At 39.3% G+C, this 18615-nt stretch overlaps 2 protein-coding genes across 14 annotated transcripts in view; one reads left to right on the forward strand and one right to left on the reverse strand.

Annotated features, from left to right (window-relative positions):
* FRYL (FRY like transcription coactivator) overlaps positions 1-11960 on the forward strand; it is a 160041-nt gene extending 148081 nt beyond the window's left edge. For 8 of the 13 annotated variants that reach the window (XM_030238846.2, XM_030238845.2, XM_050973275.1 and 5 more), the window contains 6 exons: positions 490-588; positions 5204-5272; positions 8533-8550; positions 9501-9611; positions 10936-11132; positions 11587-11960. In XM_030238846.2, coding sequence (XP_030094706.2) covers positions 490-588; positions 5204-5272; positions 8533-8550; positions 9501-9611; positions 10936-11132; positions 11587-11845 — 753 coding nt within the window. In that variant the 3' untranslated portion in view covers positions 11846-11960. Of the gene's footprint in view, positions 1-489; positions 589-5203; positions 5273-7736; positions 8551-9500; positions 9612-10935; positions 11133-11586 lie in introns of those variants that run through there. The other 5 variants (XM_050973272.1, XM_050973280.1, XM_050973274.1 and 2 more) reach the window with 3 other exon arrangements.
* Positions 11961-16827: 4867 nt separating this feature from the next.
* Positions 16828-18393, reverse strand: ZAR1 (zygote arrest 1). Its single transcript, XM_050973286.1, has 4 exons — positions 17435-18393; positions 17259-17351; positions 17113-17187; positions 16828-17032 (listed from the first exon to the last, which is right to left on the reverse strand). The coding sequence occupies exons 1-4, from the start codon at positions 18323-18325 to the stop codon at positions 16889-16891; spliced, it is 1203 nt and encodes a 400-aa protein (XP_050829243.1). The 5' UTR covers positions 18326-18393; the 3' UTR covers positions 16828-16888.
* Positions 18394-18615: the final 222 nt, after the last annotated feature.

Consider the following 18615-nt stretch of genomic DNA (forward strand, 5'->3'; position numbering starts at 1 on the left):
TCTTTCCTGCTTTGACCAAGTCCTGTTTCTTACAGACTGCAGAAGCTTTTCTGGTAGTATATTTTGTATACTGAGAAGAGCAAGTTACCCTCAGTTGATACTCCTTAGGTTGCTACAGGAGCAATCCAGCAGCAGTACCTTTCCTTCCTTCTACAGGCAGTTTTATTTACACTAGTTGTATGTGTGTATCAAATATTATTCTTCATTATGAAAGACCTAAAAATTGCTTTGAAATCTGTCTTTCACATGTTGACTAGGTACTACTCTTCTTATTTTTGAATTAAAACTGTTGTTCACTTATTTTAATGGTAGAGCTATATGTGTTAATTCACTTACTCAAAGGAGTCACAAATGACATGGCCATCTAATTCTAATTTGTTTTACCAAATGTGAATGTGGGATTCTGTATTATGTAATTTAGATATTAGACTGTATGGATTATAGTCAGATGTTACATGACTACAGAGTTTGATTGCTTTTATCTTCCAGCTATTGTCTTGTGGCCTGCTAGAAACATTGAAGTTCAGTGTTCTAGAGCTCCAAGAACACTTGGATACCTATAATGTCAAAAGAGAGGCAGCAGAACAGGTGAGTCTCTTATCTCTCTTGAGGTCTCTTTGAGATATGAAAACACCACTATTAGAACCAATTCATCAAAAAAATGTTGCAGGTCCTTATATCTCATCAAAGGCATCTAAAGATAAACTGTGGGAAAACATTTCTGAAATAAAATCCTGTTTCCTTTTCTTACTACTATAATCAGAACCTGAGGGGTTTTTATTATGTGTAATTCATTTTTGTTACACGTATTTCTGAAATTGTTTTTTAATTAAAACACTGCACAAATCCACTAACAGTGGGAAAAGCACATTCCTAATTTTTAAATATTCAAGTATTTCTAACATGAATATCAATAAATAATGGGGGGTTTTAAATTTATTAAACTAAAGGAGACTAAGGATTCACCTCCAGATTAAGACATTTATTAGACTAAGGATTCACCTCCAGATTAAGACATTTACAGATAACTATCTTTCTGGAATTCTAAATGCATTAACACCCATAATATTCAAGGATCAGGTCAATATATCAAAAGGAATCAAGAAAGCAGTGCATTTATTCTAATACAGATACTGACTTGTTTAGCTGAATAATTCTTTAGACTTCTTTTTGGTGACTGAATCTCCACTGACAAGTAATGAGGGTTTTACACCTGTGTCACACAGAGACAAATTTAGGGCTCATCTTACAGCTGGATCTCATTGAGGATGATGTTTCTGTGTTGCTTAGAATAATGAAGTTTAGTTTTCAAGGTATATGTTAGTGGTTATATTCTTTTTCCAAAGAAATGCAGTTTAGAAGAATTTTAGAAAATTTCTGTAGTAAGGGTCTGTATATTTGGTTTTGTGAGCCTGTGTGTGAATTTCAGAAAGTAAAATACTAATTTCAGAAAACTGACACAGGTAAGATTTGTGTTTCAAGAGCCAAAAGAAAACATGGATCTGCAATGAGTTTTGCAAATAGAGGGAAAGGGAAGAATATATGGGGGTTTTGTTGTAGAGATGATGATTCCTAGGAAGATTGAACATGCTGAAATTTTACTGATCCCAGCAGCCTCTGAGGCTGTGACAATGGCAGTATAGGCAAGTTTGAGTAATACAAAACAGAACCAGAATTCAAGCCATGATGCTTTGGCAGATATTTTGCAGCACAAGTGGCTCCATGTTTCTTGATCATGCTGAATTTATTAGGAAATTATGGCCTTTGCCTTGCAAAGATTGCTGACAGCTCATCTGTGGAATAGAGCAGACATGCACTTTTTTGTGAAAAGGATCTCATAAGAAATGTGGTTTCCTTGAAACCAATGCTAAAGTATGCCACACAGCACTGTTAATGAAGATAAACTCTTGGCAGGATCCAGGCCAGCATTTCTGTTAAGGAGTTGCTGCATTTATTTGCCCTGCTGTGTGGTAATAACAATTTATTTGATCTAATATAATGAGCTACATTTTGCCATGTAAGCTTAATCAGAAACAAGTGCTCACCTAATGACTAAGATAATTTTACTCAATGTAATATTTAATGTCTGGCAATCTTCAGTGCAGAATGCTATCAGCACTCCTATAAAAGCATAATATATTTCATTCCTCCTTTTAGAGAGCAGCCCTCAGGCACAGAGGGTATAACTGATTTGCCCCATGGTCAGACAGGAAGATTTGTGACAGGGTAAAAAGGGACCTGTGTGTATGTGATTAGAATGATGACCATCCAAACATGAAGGAATTTTACATCAACTCTCCATTTTGCCTAGTTTATCACAGCAATAACCAATGGTATTGTTTTGTTGATTTGTCAAAGTATGACAAACTAAAATTACATCCCTTTCAGATGGCAACTAATTCACTAAAGGTATTGTTATCTAATTTTGCACTGCCACATTTCATATTGATATAAATCCATGCTGGATAATAAGAACTTCTTTGTATTTTATTTTACTAGGTAAACAAATACAAATACATCAATTTGATGGCCTCTGTCATTAAATCATAGTGAAGGAATTGTTTTTTTCTGTCAAAAAGGGAGTCCAGTGACATGTTTCTGTGGTCAGCCTGTCTTATGCCACAGATCTGTGAGTGACTGGAGCAGGAAGAAGGTTCACAGGGTTAAAGGAATTGTTCTGAAATAACTGAGAGCATTTTGTCAGAGTTTTATTTTTGTTTCATCATTTATAAATAAAAAGAAGGAGAAGGAGTACTGAGAAGGAGGAAACTTTTAGCTTTGACCAGTCATCTCTGACTCTTGATAGCATGTCATTTAGACAATTTAGGGCATTTTTAAGTGGTTATTGAGCATGTTATTTTGGAAGTAGTGACTACTCAAATACTTAACTTTTCTAAAACATTTTAGAAGTATTTTTTAGCTGTTGGCCCTCTTTTTCTAAGGTGTATTTTATATTAAATGTAAACTATGAATCTTCTAAGCTACATCTTAGATATATGTTTTATTGTTTTCTTACTCTGTCCTCTTAAACAGAGTATAGGGAAAGACTGAACAAGACTTCTTCAAGTAAAATCTGAATTTCTGTTGCTACACACAGCTGTGCTATGTATCCTATTAAATCTGAAAGTATTAAGGCAGAATGCTTAATCAACTTAATGCAGACCCTTGCCTTTTTCATAGAAACACACAGAAAAATGACCAAATTAAGTGGTTGGGCTATTGTGTAATAAAGTAAATAAAAATTAACAGATATTTTTGCATGTTAATCTGGTGTCCTCTAGAATCAACCACTGGGAGAATCTGTAAGTAAATTTCTTTAATGAAAAACTGTTTAAACTTTATCCTAACACATTATGTTTGTCACTCTCAGTGCTATGTGGTGTACAGGCATTCACATGAATCAAGTTGAAAAAATAAAAGGCTTGGGCTGCAGTTGCTTGAAACACTTACCTATACACCAAGATAAGATAGAAAGGTACCTATAGTATAGGCTGTTTAGCATGTCTGTTTAGGGTGTAGACAGACAGACCAACCCATGCTATGACCAAGCCTAACTCCAGACTTCCCTGTGTTATGCTTTCATCAACACTTTGTATGAGATACATGGAGAAAACATGAATTGACACAAAGCAAACACATAAAGAAGGTTATTCTTCACAGTATTCCTAAAGAAAATATATATATCTTTCTACCATGCTGAATATATATTCTGTAAAAATTCTTAATAAATTAATTTTGTCACCTTTTTGGAGCTATTGTTCTATTTTCTTGCAAGGGGACTGCTTAGACTTCATGTGTGTGTTAGGGACAAAGATACTAAATCAGATAAATGTAATGGAAAGTGCAAGCTTATACACACAGCATTCTAGGCACACCCTTTATTCAGACTGGTTCTAAGATTTAAAAAAGGATCTTGAAAGGGTGGTGTGTGAAAAGAAATACTAGCTTCCCAATTGCTGCTCCTGTTTGTTGCAGTGCAAACCTATTCCATCATTCCTGATGGAGGCTGGCTGATAAAAAGAAAAATGAGATTTGCTGTGGATGTTGGTATCCATGTCACTAATTGAAACTGACAGTGCGATGTTCAGAGAATTCCATTTCTCCTCTTGATGAGCACACTGGCCTAGTTAATTCACTAAGTAACCTTTATTAAATTGAGCAGATGGGAAATCACATTTTTCTTTTTCTTGCATCAGACAAAGGTTAGAAAAAGGTCACCAAGATTCCCTCTGAGATTCAAGATACCAAACATAAGCAGTATGCTAAATTATTCTTCCTTGGATGTATAAAGGCAATTCTTCATTTCAGATTATATTATACACTTTATCTCAACATGATGCATTCCCATTTCAGTAATAACCATGCTTGCAATTGTTTGCACTGTACAGAAAAATTTATCAATGGGGTGATCAGGTCGTATTGTCCAAAAAGAACATATTTGATTCTTTAAATGCTTTATAGTAACACAGAAATTCATGGGAATGCCAGTACACATAGAGGTTATTTTTTGAGAAATTTGCATGGTTGGTTAAAGGTAGAAAAAGAGACTGCCCACTGAAATTAATAAACTTATTGCCTGATATAGGAAGTGAAGTTAAATGCAGCTCTGAGTGGAACCTGCAAGTTTGCATTGTGTAATGCAAGAATACTTCATCTCTTTGGCTTATATGAACTGGAGGTGATGCTGAACTCCCACTGGAGAATTTGGGTTTTTTCATTCCATCCTGTAAACCTGCACTTACACAGGATAGCTCTGTTTCCTTCTGTTTCTCAAGTAGTCCCAAGAAATGTAACAGGCTTATTCTATAATTAAGGAGAATGAGAATGAATATGAATTAGTGCTATATTTTAAAGGCTGATAAATCACATTAGTTAAAACTTGTGCAGAAAGTAAAGAGAGAGATATTTCTGCTTCCATGCTCTCATACATTTTCCTGTAACAGTATCAATTCAATCATGGTATTTATGCTGAAGTGTACTATCTCCATCTTGGGCAACAAAGGCTACAGGAAATAAAAGTTACAAAGTGATCTATCAGAGTGGATATAATCACTGCAAACAACATTGGTAAACTATTGATTTCATACCACAATTTCTTACGTTATCTGGGAATGTACAAGACAAAGTGTCTTAAGCAGTTTTAGCACAGTCTTCAGTTTGCTGTTTCAGAAGATGTTCAATCTTGTTTATATTTATTTTGCAGTGGCTAGAAGACTGCAAAAGGACGTTTGGTACTGATGATGGTATTCATGGGACTAGCACAGATGCCCAGGTAGGTGTATGTCATTTGTGAGTCTCAGGATATGAGATTAAAAATCATCTTTATTGCACAAAAATTCCAATATTTGTAGTGATATTAAAATTTTATGAAAAGCTTTTCATTTCAGTTATCATCCTATCTTCTGGAAACTCAGAGTCTCATGAAGTGGCAATAAAAATGGGTCTTAATAAAAGCTGGCAATCCATCTAGGGTTCTAGATTTAATAACACTGAGTAGATAAGCAGACTAGATACCATCTGTGTACCAGCAAGTCTGCTTCTCTGCTGCTGTTTCTAGAAGGAAAAAAGATTAAAATTCTAGTTATATGCTCAGATACATTGTCTACTCAAAAACTTAGAACTACGTAATGCCTTTCTGGAGCCAATATTTGGGTGAGAAGTAACAGGAGTAAAGTAGCAGTATAGCAAAAAGCTCATTAAACTATCAAAATATCATGTAACAATAGGTTAAGTAACCATTAATATTAGTTGAATATTTTGTATGTATTTGCATGGCACTCATCCCTGTTTAGTATTACTAATTGCTGTAATAAGTGATAGCTTTTCACAAAATGGACTAGGACTGGGGTTTTTTTTTTAATAGAATAGCTGCATAATATTGATACAGTAAAAAAAGCAAACCCAAAACCCACATTAGTAGGTATAAGGAGTCTGCCATCTGAAGTACTGGGGGTAAGGACAGTGAAAGATGCAAGAGAGAACTGCAGGTAGCAGATGAACGTACCTTTTCACAATCACAGTTCGACAAAAATCTCAAATCCAACCTGGAAAAGGAGGAATTTCATTTCTTTCATTCAGTTGAACCATTCATTGGTACACTTGGTCATGTTTCTGCTGCTGAAGGTGTAGTATTCACCACGAGAAATGTTTACTGTATCTTTGGACTATTCTTTTATATAGTTTTCTTTTGCTGTTCTTCATATATATATATACACACATATATATTCGGGGCTTTTTAATGCAATCACAAAATGTACCTGAATTTTTAGAGTAGTAAAATGTGGTAATTTATGTCAATTTTTATACTGCCTTGAAGTTGCACATTAAAAAAAAAAAAAATCAAATGAATAAGCTTAGATAATACAAAACCAGCAAAATAATTTGCTGCTATTTGCAAGGACTTTTATCTTGCCTATGAACACATGCTTTAGTGTATTTTACACTAAGTCTATGTCTTTGTATATTGACTGGTATATCTTTGGAAATAGATAACATTTACTATTACAATTACAGTAAATGCTGTATATATATTAATTTTAAAGCAGCATTTATGTATTTCAGTCCATACTTGTAATTTTGTTGAAATACACCAATGCTTCTGTTCTAATATTTTGTTGTTAGAATAGAAGCATTCTTACCATGAAGGTAAATGTTATGTTCCTACTGTGTAGCTAGGGAAACTAAAAAATGGAAGACAAACAACATGCAGGCTTTCAGATAGTTTGTACAGAGAAAATCCATGATTCCTTGGCAAGGCAGTTTGGCCTATTCTTCCCCGTTTCTGCAGGGTTTGAAGATGGCCTCTGAAAAGGAGTCTGAGACCAATCACACTGATTATTATTTGTGGGGACTTGTTTTGATTTTGAGTTTTAATCCACCCTGCAAAGGTGGCATGCTGGTAATTCTTCAAAAGTCCTTGTAAATGGAGTGTGGGGCTGCTAAGTCTGAGCAGTCAACCAATTAATGCTAAAAATGTGTGTTGTCTTGCTCAGAAATACAGATATTTTTTTTTCATTCACTAACACAAATAAGATTTTCGTACTAATTTTTGGCACTGTGGTCCATACAGCTAAGGAATAGCGAGATTAATTCTGTTCCAGCTTGTGCATTGCCAGCAGACTTGCAAGTAAATCTAATTATTCAGTTCTTGCTATTAGTACATCTAAGCCTGAAAGAATGCATCTGGACTCTGGCTTGAGTTTCTACAGGACAGGCAGGTAGAAAAATCAGATTATTTCTCAAGTAAGCATATATGTGAAAGACACTGAAACATACAAAGCCATTTTTAAAGGAAAACCTCTCCTGAATTTTTAAAAGGTGTGTTTTGGGGGAAAGGGATTAATTATGGCATACAGTAATTATGAGACTTGGCTTTAGGAACACTGAAACTTAATGATTAAAATTATTAAATAGTCAACCCTGCCATTTCTCAAAATCTGATTCTCTGTGCTGCATTAAAGTGATTCATCAAAGTCATATTAACTTCTGCAGTTCAAGATTTTATGTCTTCAGTGTTCTGTGCATCAGAAATACGATAATTGTGCTGAGTATATAATACACAGAGTGCAGAACAAAAACATGGAGTGTAACAAAACCATGCAATGTTTATAACCTGGGAACATGGTATATAACTTACCATAACACCATGTACAACTGTGTGCTTAGTAAAGCTTATAGCTGCTTCTGTCTCTTGGGAGCTGGACATCCACTGACATTCCTTTTTTTTTTGCTCTCAGGCACATGGTGTGATTCCAATGGGGTTGTCCTGTGCAGGGCCAGGAGCTGGACTTCAGTGATCCTTGTGGGTCCCTTCCAGCTCAGGATATTCTGTGATCCTGTGATTTGGTTTGCTGTGACCACTGTACATGCCTAAGTGCCATCAGTATGCTCAGTGCTGTACAAAGCACAGGCGTGGTGAAGTTCACATCCCTAGTCTGACACATACATTTTCTGACTCCTTCTCTCCCTATTCCTCTTCCCCAAACATTTTTTCTGAAATGGCTTGTGGAAACCAAGTGCAATTGCAGTACAGAAATCTCTCAGAGGGGTTGAGAATTGAGTTTAGCAAACCCAAGAATTTCTAAACTGATTCAGAATCCAAATTAACCTTGCATCACCAATTTTAAAATGCATTATTTTTGCTTTAACTATTGTGATACAGGATACAGAACAAGTAAGAAGCTTTGTACAGATGTTCAGATCTAAGTGTCCTTGATTTTGATTACCTTAAATTTGTGCATCTTTTAGACTACACAATGGATAAAGATCAAACAGGGTTTAAGAGTATTATTCATGAATGTGGGACAACAAAGCCAGTACTTTTTATCTTTAGCTATAGCAGCAAGTAATTTTACATCAAATTCAGCCTGTTAATTTTTTTTACATTCAGGATATGTTTGGAGCATGTTACTTGTATTTCTTCCTCCATTTTACCTGGGACATCTTTTACCCTAATTAAAATTATTTCCTACACTAATTCTTGCTCTTTTTTCTTTCTTTGTATTTTTGTGACCTGCTCATCTTCTTGCTTAGCAAATGGAAATTCTAGCAGTAAGTGACAGTTCTTGATTTATCAAATACTTAACCATGCCAATCACCAAACTGGTCTCCATCTGTCTTGTCCATTTGTGAAATAATGATGTCTTGTCCTAGACTATTACAGAAATGCTGTGTGTTTCAGTTTTGCATCATCTAACCCATTAGACTGTTGGTCCTTTGTAGATAATAGGATCCTGTAGTTAGTAGAATGTTATAAAGATTATTCCATTAGCATTAGCTTTTATGTCTGTATGTGAAGCAGTATTAACACTGTCTGCATTTCTGACTAGTGTTTTAGAGGCATAAAAATGGAAGCAAGACAGTGTGCAAATTAATACTGCTATTTCATTTCCTTAAGAATATATCAAGTGTTATTTTCTAAAGCAAAATAAGAGCTACCTTTTATAAAGAAAACAATATTCTTGCCTCCAGGAATGGAATTATTCTCTTCCTACTCTGTCAGGCAGTGTAAGCTAAGAGCCAGGTTATATACTGTGCATACAATAAAAATATTAATGGTTACGAAAGATCCTATACTTATGGACCACAACTGCTTCTTTTGGATATTAAGTAAAATATCAACAATAAAAGTAAGTGATCTATGAAACTCTTAGTTTTAAGACATGAAATCTTGAAATGTTCCAGACATTTCAAAATGCCTTTTGAATCACTTCACATCCTACTCCACCCCCTTTCTTGGAAATGTAACTTAGTAAAAAGTGAACTTCAAATCTCTGTAAGAAGCTACTTGTAAATCTAGAACTGAATGAAGCTTTCACTTGCTTTTTTATTAGCTTACTGTATGTTAGCCTCTAAATATTTTTGGCATTTTCTTTATTAGTCAAAATTAACTACTTCTAATTTTGCACACCCTACTGAAGAAGTTGTGATTTATTGTCTCTTGCACTAGATAGTAGGAGGTTTGCACTTCCTGAATATAACAGTGTTGTTTACATTTGTAGGAGCTGGAGTTGTGTCGGAGGCTATACAAGTTGCATTTCCAGTTGCTGCTTCTGTTCCAAGCCTATTGCAAACTCATCAGTCAAGTAAAAACAATCAAAAAAGAAGCAGAGGTAATGAAAACCATGCCATTCAGCTAGTGATTGTTGACATTTTAAAAGAATACAATTTAAAACACATTTTGATAACATTTTCATCAGTGGGACATCCTTTTAGAAACTGGAAGAGGGTTCCAGCTGTTTTACAGACAATTAATAAAATATTTAAGTAGAGCTTACAAGAATTTTCTGAGATGTTCAATTATCTGTGTTGATTTTTGTACAGCTTGAAAGCTCTTTAAAAAAAGACAGGAACATAGGGAGTCTAATGATGAGGATTAAGTATTTCAGTAGCACTCCTGGTGTATTCTAATCAAGCTACAATCAAGGCATATCAAGTCCACTCAGAAGAGCTGAACCTTTCCATATCTCTTGTGTTTCCTATAGCAAACACCACCACCAATTTCTACCAACTGGTTCATTTAACTGTGTCACTTCAGGCACCATTCAATTACTCTGCAACCTTAGTCTCCATCCTAAGCACAGTAGTGCATAAGCATCTCTTATGCCTGATTTTTAGTTGTAGTAACTTCAGAAGTAAAAAGTATTTTTCAGTTGTGCACTTGTGGTACATATGTGATGTTAACTGAGTTGTGTGCATTATGCTATTAATAATGCCTTCTGTAAGTTCTCCCCTGGGTCTGGAATTCAATAAACAGTGGTAGCAGGAAAAAAAAAAAAGTAGGCTTGGTCTTGCTTGATATACTAGGGAGGAACATGAAAATCCTGAATGAAAGTGCAAAAAAATGTGCACATTCCTCACATGTATTTCCAGATTTTTGTAGAGGCTGCAAATAAGTTTGTGTTTGAAGAATGCTGTGGAAGGTTGGCATCACATCAGTCCCACTTCTTGCCTAAGTTAGTCAGATGCAGAACTGTGTTCTGAGAGATGGCCTCGTGGTTTACTCATGCATTGCAGCTAAAGCCAAAGATATTATTATATACACTGGCTGCACTACTGTTTCTGTGCTGGGTTACCAGTCTTCCAGATTTTTTCCTTTGTATTTAAGATGTCCTTGTAATGGCACCATTGCTGTCATACCTTTCTGAAATGTTTTATTCTTCTCAGTTTCTTATTAAGTAACATAAGGAAAAATAATTTTTTTAAAATAAATTTTAAAAGAACTAAGAGGGAAACTTCATCAGGGAAAGCCCAAATAATTGACATGCAGGCTTGGGTCATTAACTGTATACTTAAGAATCTGCAGAAAATATTTGGGTGTTCTTTTTCTATTTCTCTTTATTGCACAGAGGACGAAAAATAAAAACCTTATCTTCTGAAAGTTATTTTGGCTTGAAATACATTTAAACTAAAAGAGATAAATTATACTTGTTTTAGGTAATAAACATGTCTGAAGAACTTGCCCTTTTGGAGAGCTGCCTGAAAGAGGCCGAGGCAGTGTCTGACAGTGGTATTGAAGAAGTTGAAATTGCAGAGGCTGCCCAAGCTAGCACAGAAACAGCTATTCACGCCCTCATTGAATCCCTGAGAAACAAGGAGTTTGTGTCAGCTGTGGCACAGGTCAAGGCTTTCAGGTAAGTTTTTAAGGATTGCTTTCAGTTCTTGAGTTTCTTAATAGACCTTTTTAAATTAAAAACAGGGATAAGCACTATTCCTTTTTTTATTTCAGTTCTTGTCAGATGTCCTTGTTGAAAAGGACAAGCACTGTTGCTTTATTACAAGTTTTTGGGTTTTCTTTTCAGTAATTTAAGAAAAGTAAAAAGCAATTTTAATAATACTTATTTAGAATTTATCTCTGAGAAATTACACTGTTATTTACCAGGACTTAGTGAAAGAAACTTCCTCTAGCATTTTTCTGTCTTTTGTTCAAGTATCTGTTTGAAAGTATTTAAACTTTTGATTTTTAAATCCAAATTGCATATTATTTTCCCTTGCATTTTCCTGTTTTCTGTTCAAATATCTTTTAAAAGAACATGTAAACTTTTTTTTTTTTTTTTTAATGTTAAAATCCAAACTGTGTGTTTACAGATCTATTTGGCCCCACGACATCTTCGGCAGTTCTGAAGATGACCCAGTTCAAACATTGCTGCACATCTATTTCCGTCATCAGACACTTGGCCAGACTGGCAGCTTTGCAGTAGTAGGCTCCAACCAAGATCTGTCTGAGGCCAGCTCAAAGCTGATGGAACTTAATCTAGAAATCCGAGAGTCTCTCCGCATGGTGCAATCCTGTCAGCTTCTAGGGAAGATCAAAACAGGAATAAATCTTGTGACCACTGGATTCTGAACAGCTGTCGTTTAGAAAAGAACTGATGATGAAGACATTTCAGACTATTATTGAGCACCTTTCACAAAAAAAACAAAAACAAACCTCCAGCAATCCTGACAACCGACACACTTTTATCACAGCAAGAAACTGTTTCATCACAAGAAAAACCCTGAAAATTATAGTGAACATCCTACTTGACTGCTCTTTCTACACAGCAGCCTGTGTGGCAGTAGTATTTTTTTATTAAATTTATGTATAAAAACTACATGAAAGGAAAAGGGCTTAAACATAATGCATATGCATTATTTTCTGTTGTAACAGAACCATAAAGGATGTTTGCAAAAACAGCCTCTAGAGGTTGGCTCAATATCGCAGGTGGGATGAGGCTAAAATCAAGGCTGGTTTATTTTGGCTGAAGACCTGCAAGGCTTCCTGGCTTTCCAGCAGCAAAACCATCAGCTTAACACCTAATGAGACACTTTGCAATGTCATGAAGAATGTGCAGTCAAACATGAGTAGAATGATATATGACTGCAAAAACCATTGACTTCTCAGTGTTTTATTTGCTTTTGTTGTCTGTTATAAGGAAATAATGTGTGTGAGTTAGGATGTATGGCTATGTGACAGTTTTTTTGAAGGTATGGATGATTGTTAAATAAGGTCTGAGAGCATGCTTAAAAGAGCTGCAAGATTATTTTTGAAGAAATTTTATTTTATTAGATCTAATCCTCATAGTGTGTAAATGTTAGGACATTTAATAATATTTTAAACTGGGATTTCCCAGTGTTTCTAAAAGAAATAATATATCTGTTAACTTTATTGGAATGCTGCTCAGTTCTCTGACCAGTGCTTATGTTAAAATACTGATAACAACTAACCAAAAAGTAGCTGCCTGCAGAGACTTTAAAATGTATATTAAAGATATATGCTGCCCATCAGCAATTCTCATTAGAAGTTAACTTATTTTATTCTGTATATATTCTAGAAACTGTATAGTGCAAAACCAGTATTTTTCATGTAAATTTGTGCAATGCACTGTTAAAACAGTAGGTGTATAAAGCTATGAGGAGAAGGGGGCATTCCCTCTTGGTGGTCACATACAGTACTTGCAGTCTGAGTAGCCTGCAGGGTTTGAAGACATGTATATGCATCTTCATGACTCAACTGAAGCCTAAGGAATTGGGACTACAGGGAAAAAAAAAAAAAGACAGAAAAACCCCTGACTACCAAAACATGCAAACAGGCAATATACTCATAGTTCAGTGTCAAAGTCTGTAGCATAAAACAAACTGGATTCTGTTGAAACCAATAGCATTTTGTAGAAAAAAAAAAAAAAAGAAAGAAAAAAACCAGAAAAAAATGTAGTCCCACAATTCCTGTGATTTGAAAGGAACACCCAGTATTTTTATATACATCTCTTACCCACTGTGATTTTTTTTAATGGGCTCTAATTCCAGAGTTTAGAATGTAGAATTGAAATTCTTAGCTCTGCCTTTTTGGGGGAATTAGGCCCCACTAGAAATGTAATTATGCTGAAATGCATTAATTGAAGGCACTGTGCACACTGTCAGACTGCTGACAGTGGTTATGTTATCCTAACAAGTTCTGTAACTGGTCAAGGCACATTCATATTCACTGTATTTTTTTCCCCTGTCCCTGATAAAATTTAATTATTTTGATGGTTTTGTGGTACTGTAGATGGTGTTCTTAATTATTTAACAAGTATTTACAGGGAAGAGGTAGTTTTATTTAGGGGCGCATTACACTTTTATTTACATCATCTTTTACCAGCTTTTTTTGTAAAAATAAAAGACATTGTATCTCTCATTTTGTGTATTTTTCCAAGCTAGAGTTTAAATACTTTAGCTAAACAGATTAAACACTGACAACAGAGGCCTGGGGGCCATGAAGTAATTTTTTTCCTTTTATGTCCTGTCATTGCAGCAGCATTTTTCTAGGCATCGTCTGAAGCTGTTACTGGGTTTCTCATGAAACTCAAACCTGAATTCATATATGTAATTCCTTATGAAACACATCTTCCTCCATTTATAATGGCTAGTGGAACCTGCCCTACTGAACAGAATCATGTTAGATGACTGTCTTTTGATATTGCTTTAATTTCATTAAGCTTTTCAAAAATTACTCATCTACTGCATGAGCTGTCACCCTGCATTACATGGTGCTAGGCCTGTGCTGAATCCAAAGTTGTGGTAAAGCTGTGTAGAAACAAGCAAAACATGAGACAGCTCCTGTAAGATGGAGCAAATACAGCACTGACTGAGCTAACACTTGCAAAAGAATATGAAAAAACTGTACAGAGCAAGTTCATGATAGCTTTTAATAACTGGCACCCTTCCACATTGCATAATTACAATAGGCCAGGAGTAGCTTTCCTTCCTGCACTGGTTCCTGCTCGGCTAGGAACCAGTGCTTACAATCAGTGTGTGCTGTCATGGATGTGACATAGCAGTAAAGCTGAAAAGCAGCTAGGAAGTACAGAATTGTATTTGAGCATCAAGCAGTGAAAGCACTGAACACATTTAAGAGGAATGACATGTAGAACCACTCTGGAACTGAAGAATGCTACAGGATTAAGGAAAGCTTGTTTAATATAGCTGCCCACTGCACTGGTCTCCACCAAGCCACAGAGCCTTGCAGTAGCTGATAAAAGCAGGGGTGGCCTCCTTGCCACTCAGTTCACATCAGCTAAACCTGTTCTACATCTTATCATGCACAACCAAGTGCTGCTTTGACTATAGTTAGGGAGGATGACAGCCCTTAAGTTGTACTAGATCTCACTTTGGGCTAGTACTGATAATTATGTAAGAGTCACCATATTCACAGCAAGTAATTCTCAAAGCCATGTTTTGTAAGGATGCCTACATAAATAGGAAGCATTCAGCTGCTCACATTGCCATGACTTCACACTGACATGGCACAGAGCTTCAGTTCTCTGACTCATTACTAAGGTGCACAGGCTCATCACAGTCAGTTTCTCAATGCACGCATCAGGAACAGACTACAGCCACAAGAATGGGGAAGGCAAATAGGAAAACACTGAAGAACATCCTTGGAGGGGAATAGGCTCAGAAATAAAGACATCCCAGGTCACAGCTGCCACTGCAAACTGAGGCAGTGGGGCCAGGTGGCTGCAGAGGGCCCCAGGTGCATTCCTCAAGCTGGAGGCTTGCCACTGCTCATCAGAGTAACTACAGGTGAGTACAAAGCATGTGCATCTACAACTGAACACTGCCCAGCTGCAGGGCAGCTTTTCAGATTGAATAGGGCAGGGATGGAATTCGCTGTGAGAGTCTGAGTGAACTGGTAAAGCAAGGGGTATTTCTTTTTACTGTGATACATGGATAAACACTTCAGGTAGAAGCATGAAACAGAACCATGCTTTGCTCTGGAGGGAGTAGGTCTACTTCCCAGAATGCCTCACACTGCTACAATAATGAATGCAGTAAGAATAAATAAAATTACTTCGCAACAAATTGACACTGAGGCATTAAGCCTACTGCAGCAGGTTAAAGGGGCGTATTGAAATGAGGCAAGAATTTACAGCAAGATGAGTTAAGCATATAGAAATAACACTGCTGCTCAAACAAGAAATGTTGATATGAAGGATACTGTTTGACTACCCTGCCACACACTAGCTGCCACTTACAGAAACTGGAACTGAAGCTGTTCTATAGCATGGGCTCAGACTGATTCTCTCTTTAGCATTTAATAGAATGGTCTCTCAAGTAAGCTGGGTACAGGTGTAGATAAGTTTGATATAGCAAATATAAAAAAAAAAAAAATCACTATTTTAAAAGAGAGGTTATCTTGAGAGTTCTACAAAAAGCTTGGTGACTATGCCCAATTTAAAAATTAACAGCGCTGATAGCATTCTCCGAAAAGTAGGTTTTCATCTGAGTTTTTCCAGCTTCGTAGCTAAAAGGTAGATTGGGGCAGTGGTGTAGATTTTACTAGCTTGTGAACCTGCTCAGATGGTGATGCTGTAGCTGACTCTGTGCTGATGGTCACAGAGTTAGCCTCTAACATTTTGCTGAAGCACGGTGTTCCTGTAGAGAGCACCACCACTGAGGGCACCAAAAGTCCACAGAGAGAGCATCATCTGCAAGGAGCCAGTGCTGGTTCTGCCATTACTACCAAACACAACAAGTAAAATTCCTAGCTGCAAACTCAAACTCAGACGAGTGGGGGAGTATTAATCCTTCGGATGGCAGGCATCTAAACTAATTAGATCAAACTCTTCAACTATAATCCACCAAGTGCATGGCTCTTACACTTCACCTGCAGGTGGAAAAGGAAGCCAGGCAGATGGAGCATTATTGCACCTTGCTCCTCTGAAGTGTCACTTCTCTCCATAAACTTGTACAAGTAAAATGAGCAATACATTTACCAAGAGACCTCACCATAACATCAGTGACTCTGTTCCTCAGTGTTTTGTGAGAACCATCTCTGAAAAGCTTTCTTTCACTTTTACCTACAGACAAAAATACCAGCTTAGCTAAATGCAGACCAGCTGTACCAGTAGAAGTGATTCAGTACTTACACAGCATTTCTCAATCATTTTCTAGTGATGAAAAACAGGTGCAGGATACTCTGTACATTGAATTGAGGTGTGCAAAATAAGTGAATACTACTGGTGTTTTGTTCATCACGAAGGACGGTCTACTACCTACTGCTAATGTTAATTTGATGTTAACTTCAAGCATTAGATTAGTTCAAGAGCAGGAGCAGTTAAAAGAAACCCTTCCCACCTGAGAGTCTACAAAGTCCTGAGTCAGTTGCTTCCAAGACCAGCACTGATTTACAATACGCCTTTAGTCTTGTTGCCTATGCAAGTTACAGAATTTACAATACGCACCCTCTGAGCTGGGCACAAACCCACCTGATCATTTGAGTATGCTTTGCAATACTTTTATTTTCATGCTTTCCTAGCTACATGTCACCAAGTACCTTCAACAATACCAAAAACAACAACAAAAAAATCTGCTCTACTTGCAGTTTTCTTGAAGAGCCCTTAACAAAAAAAAAAGAACCCCATCCCACTCAGATGATGTATTTGAAACTGAATGTGCTATCGCAGGAGAGGCGTTTCCCTTTGCATCTCCCACAGAGGTCCTGGCGGTGGGGCCTCTTGGGATCCACGTGGCGCATCTTCACGGGGCAGGTGCACCGCGTCTGCTTGCAGCTCTGAGGGAGAAGGCGATGGTCGGCGGGGGCAGCCGGGCCCGGGAAGAGACCGGGCTCAGGGCAGGGCGGGGGTCCCTTACCTGGCAGGTGATGTCCTCCACACGGTACGGGTTGTAGGACTTCTGGCAGGTCCGGCAGAACTGACGGAAATAGACCTGTGAGGAAGGTCGGGGTCAGTAGGAGAGCGGCGAGGAGCGCTCGCCGGGGTAATCCGGGCCGGCCCTACCTTGTTGGTGCCCTGGACGCACCAGACGTAGGCGCTCTCCCAGCGGATGTTGCAGGCCTTGCAGTGGTAGTACCCGTACTTCTGCTCCAGGAACTGTCGGGGACAATGTTATTCGACGGTGCGGGCGCTGCCCGGGCCAGCAGGCCCCGCTCTGCTTCCCCACGGCCGACACTCACCTGGAAGCGCAGGCGGGTCTTGCCCGCCGACAACTGCTGCTTCTGGGGTGAGGCCGGCGGCTCTGCCGGCTCTGCCTGAGCTGACGGCTCTGCCGGCTGGGCTGCCGGCTCTGCCGCCACTGCCTGGGCTGACGGCTCTCCCTGAGCTGACGGCTCTGCCAGCTTCTCCTGGCTTGCCTCCGTCGCCGGCTCCGGAGGAGCAGCCGAGCGCTGACCGAGTGGCTCGGCCGAGCGCTGTCCCAGCGGCTCGGCGCCAACCTCGGGGGGCTTCTCCCAGCTCGCCCTCACGGCAGCCGCCTCCGCCGCCGCCTCCGCCGCCCGCTGCTCCCGCAGCGCGGCCGGCTCCTCTTCGACGGCCGCCGCCTTGTCCTCCTGCTGCGGCCGCTGCTCCGGTTCCAGGCTCGGCTCGTCCAGGAAAGCGGTGAGTCTGCGGGACGCCACGGGCGAGTAGACGGCAATGGTGCGGGGGAAGCGCACGGCGCGGGTGTTGGTGGTGGCGGGGCTGCCCAGCTCCTGCTCTCGCTCCGCCTCATGGGACCGCGGCGCGGCGGGGCCGGGGCGGCGGCGCAGCAGCGTGCGGGGCCCGAGCGAGCACTGCACCGAGGCGTCTTGCCGTGGGTTCACCTGGACGCCCACCTCCTTGGTGTTGGCCTTGCGGAGCCGCGGCGTCAGGTTGGGGTTGACCTGGGACAGGATGGCCTTCAGCTGCGCCCGCTGGTAGTCGTCGAAGTACTCGGCGGCCGCCTCCCCGTAGCCCGAGAAGTAGCTGCTGCTGCTGCCCCGCGGCCGCCAGCAGCCCGCTGCCCCTGCCTTGCCCTTGGGCGGTGGGTAGCGGTAGGAGTAGGGGTGGTAAGCGGCGTAGAGATAGCTCGCCATCGCCTCCTCGGCCATCGTACCGGACCCAGGGCAACCCCAGGGGCAGTGGCCTTAAATACCCCCGGGACGGGGCCGGGCTTCCCTCGCCCCCGACGGGCGCCAGCCTTGCGGCCCCTTACCATCCCCACCTGGTGCGCGGCCTTGGGCCATCCCCCACCCCCCTCCGAGCTCCCCAGCTGAACCAGGTAGCGCGTCTGTTGATTGCCTCCGAGGGAGTAAACAGCGCAAAACACGGGCTTGATTTGGCTTGGCCATGTATTTGTGGTGACAACAATGAGAACAATGCTTTTACAGCAGGTGGGAGG

The sequence above is a fragment of the Serinus canaria genome, chromosome 4 (genome assembly GCF_022539315.1).
Source record: "Serinus canaria isolate serCan28SL12 chromosome 4, serCan2020, whole genome shotgun sequence".
NCBI lineage: Eukaryota > Metazoa > Chordata > Aves > Passeriformes > Fringillidae > Serinus > Serinus canaria.

Excerpts from the sequence above, each read along its gene's own strand:
- ZAR1 (XM_050973286.1), bottom strand. The coding sequence starts at position 18,325 with ATGGCCGAGGAGGCGATGGCGAGCTATCTCTACGCCGCTTACCACCCC. Across the intron at positions 17,352-17,434 it reads AGACCCGCCTGCGCTTCCAG|TTCCTGGAGCAGAAGTACGG; the intron begins GTGAGTGTCGGC and ends TGTCCCCGACAG. Across the intron at positions 17,188-17,258 it reads GCGTCCAGGGCACCAACAAG|GTCTATTTCCGTCAGTTCTG; the intron begins GTAGGGCCGGCC and ends CCTTCCTCACAG.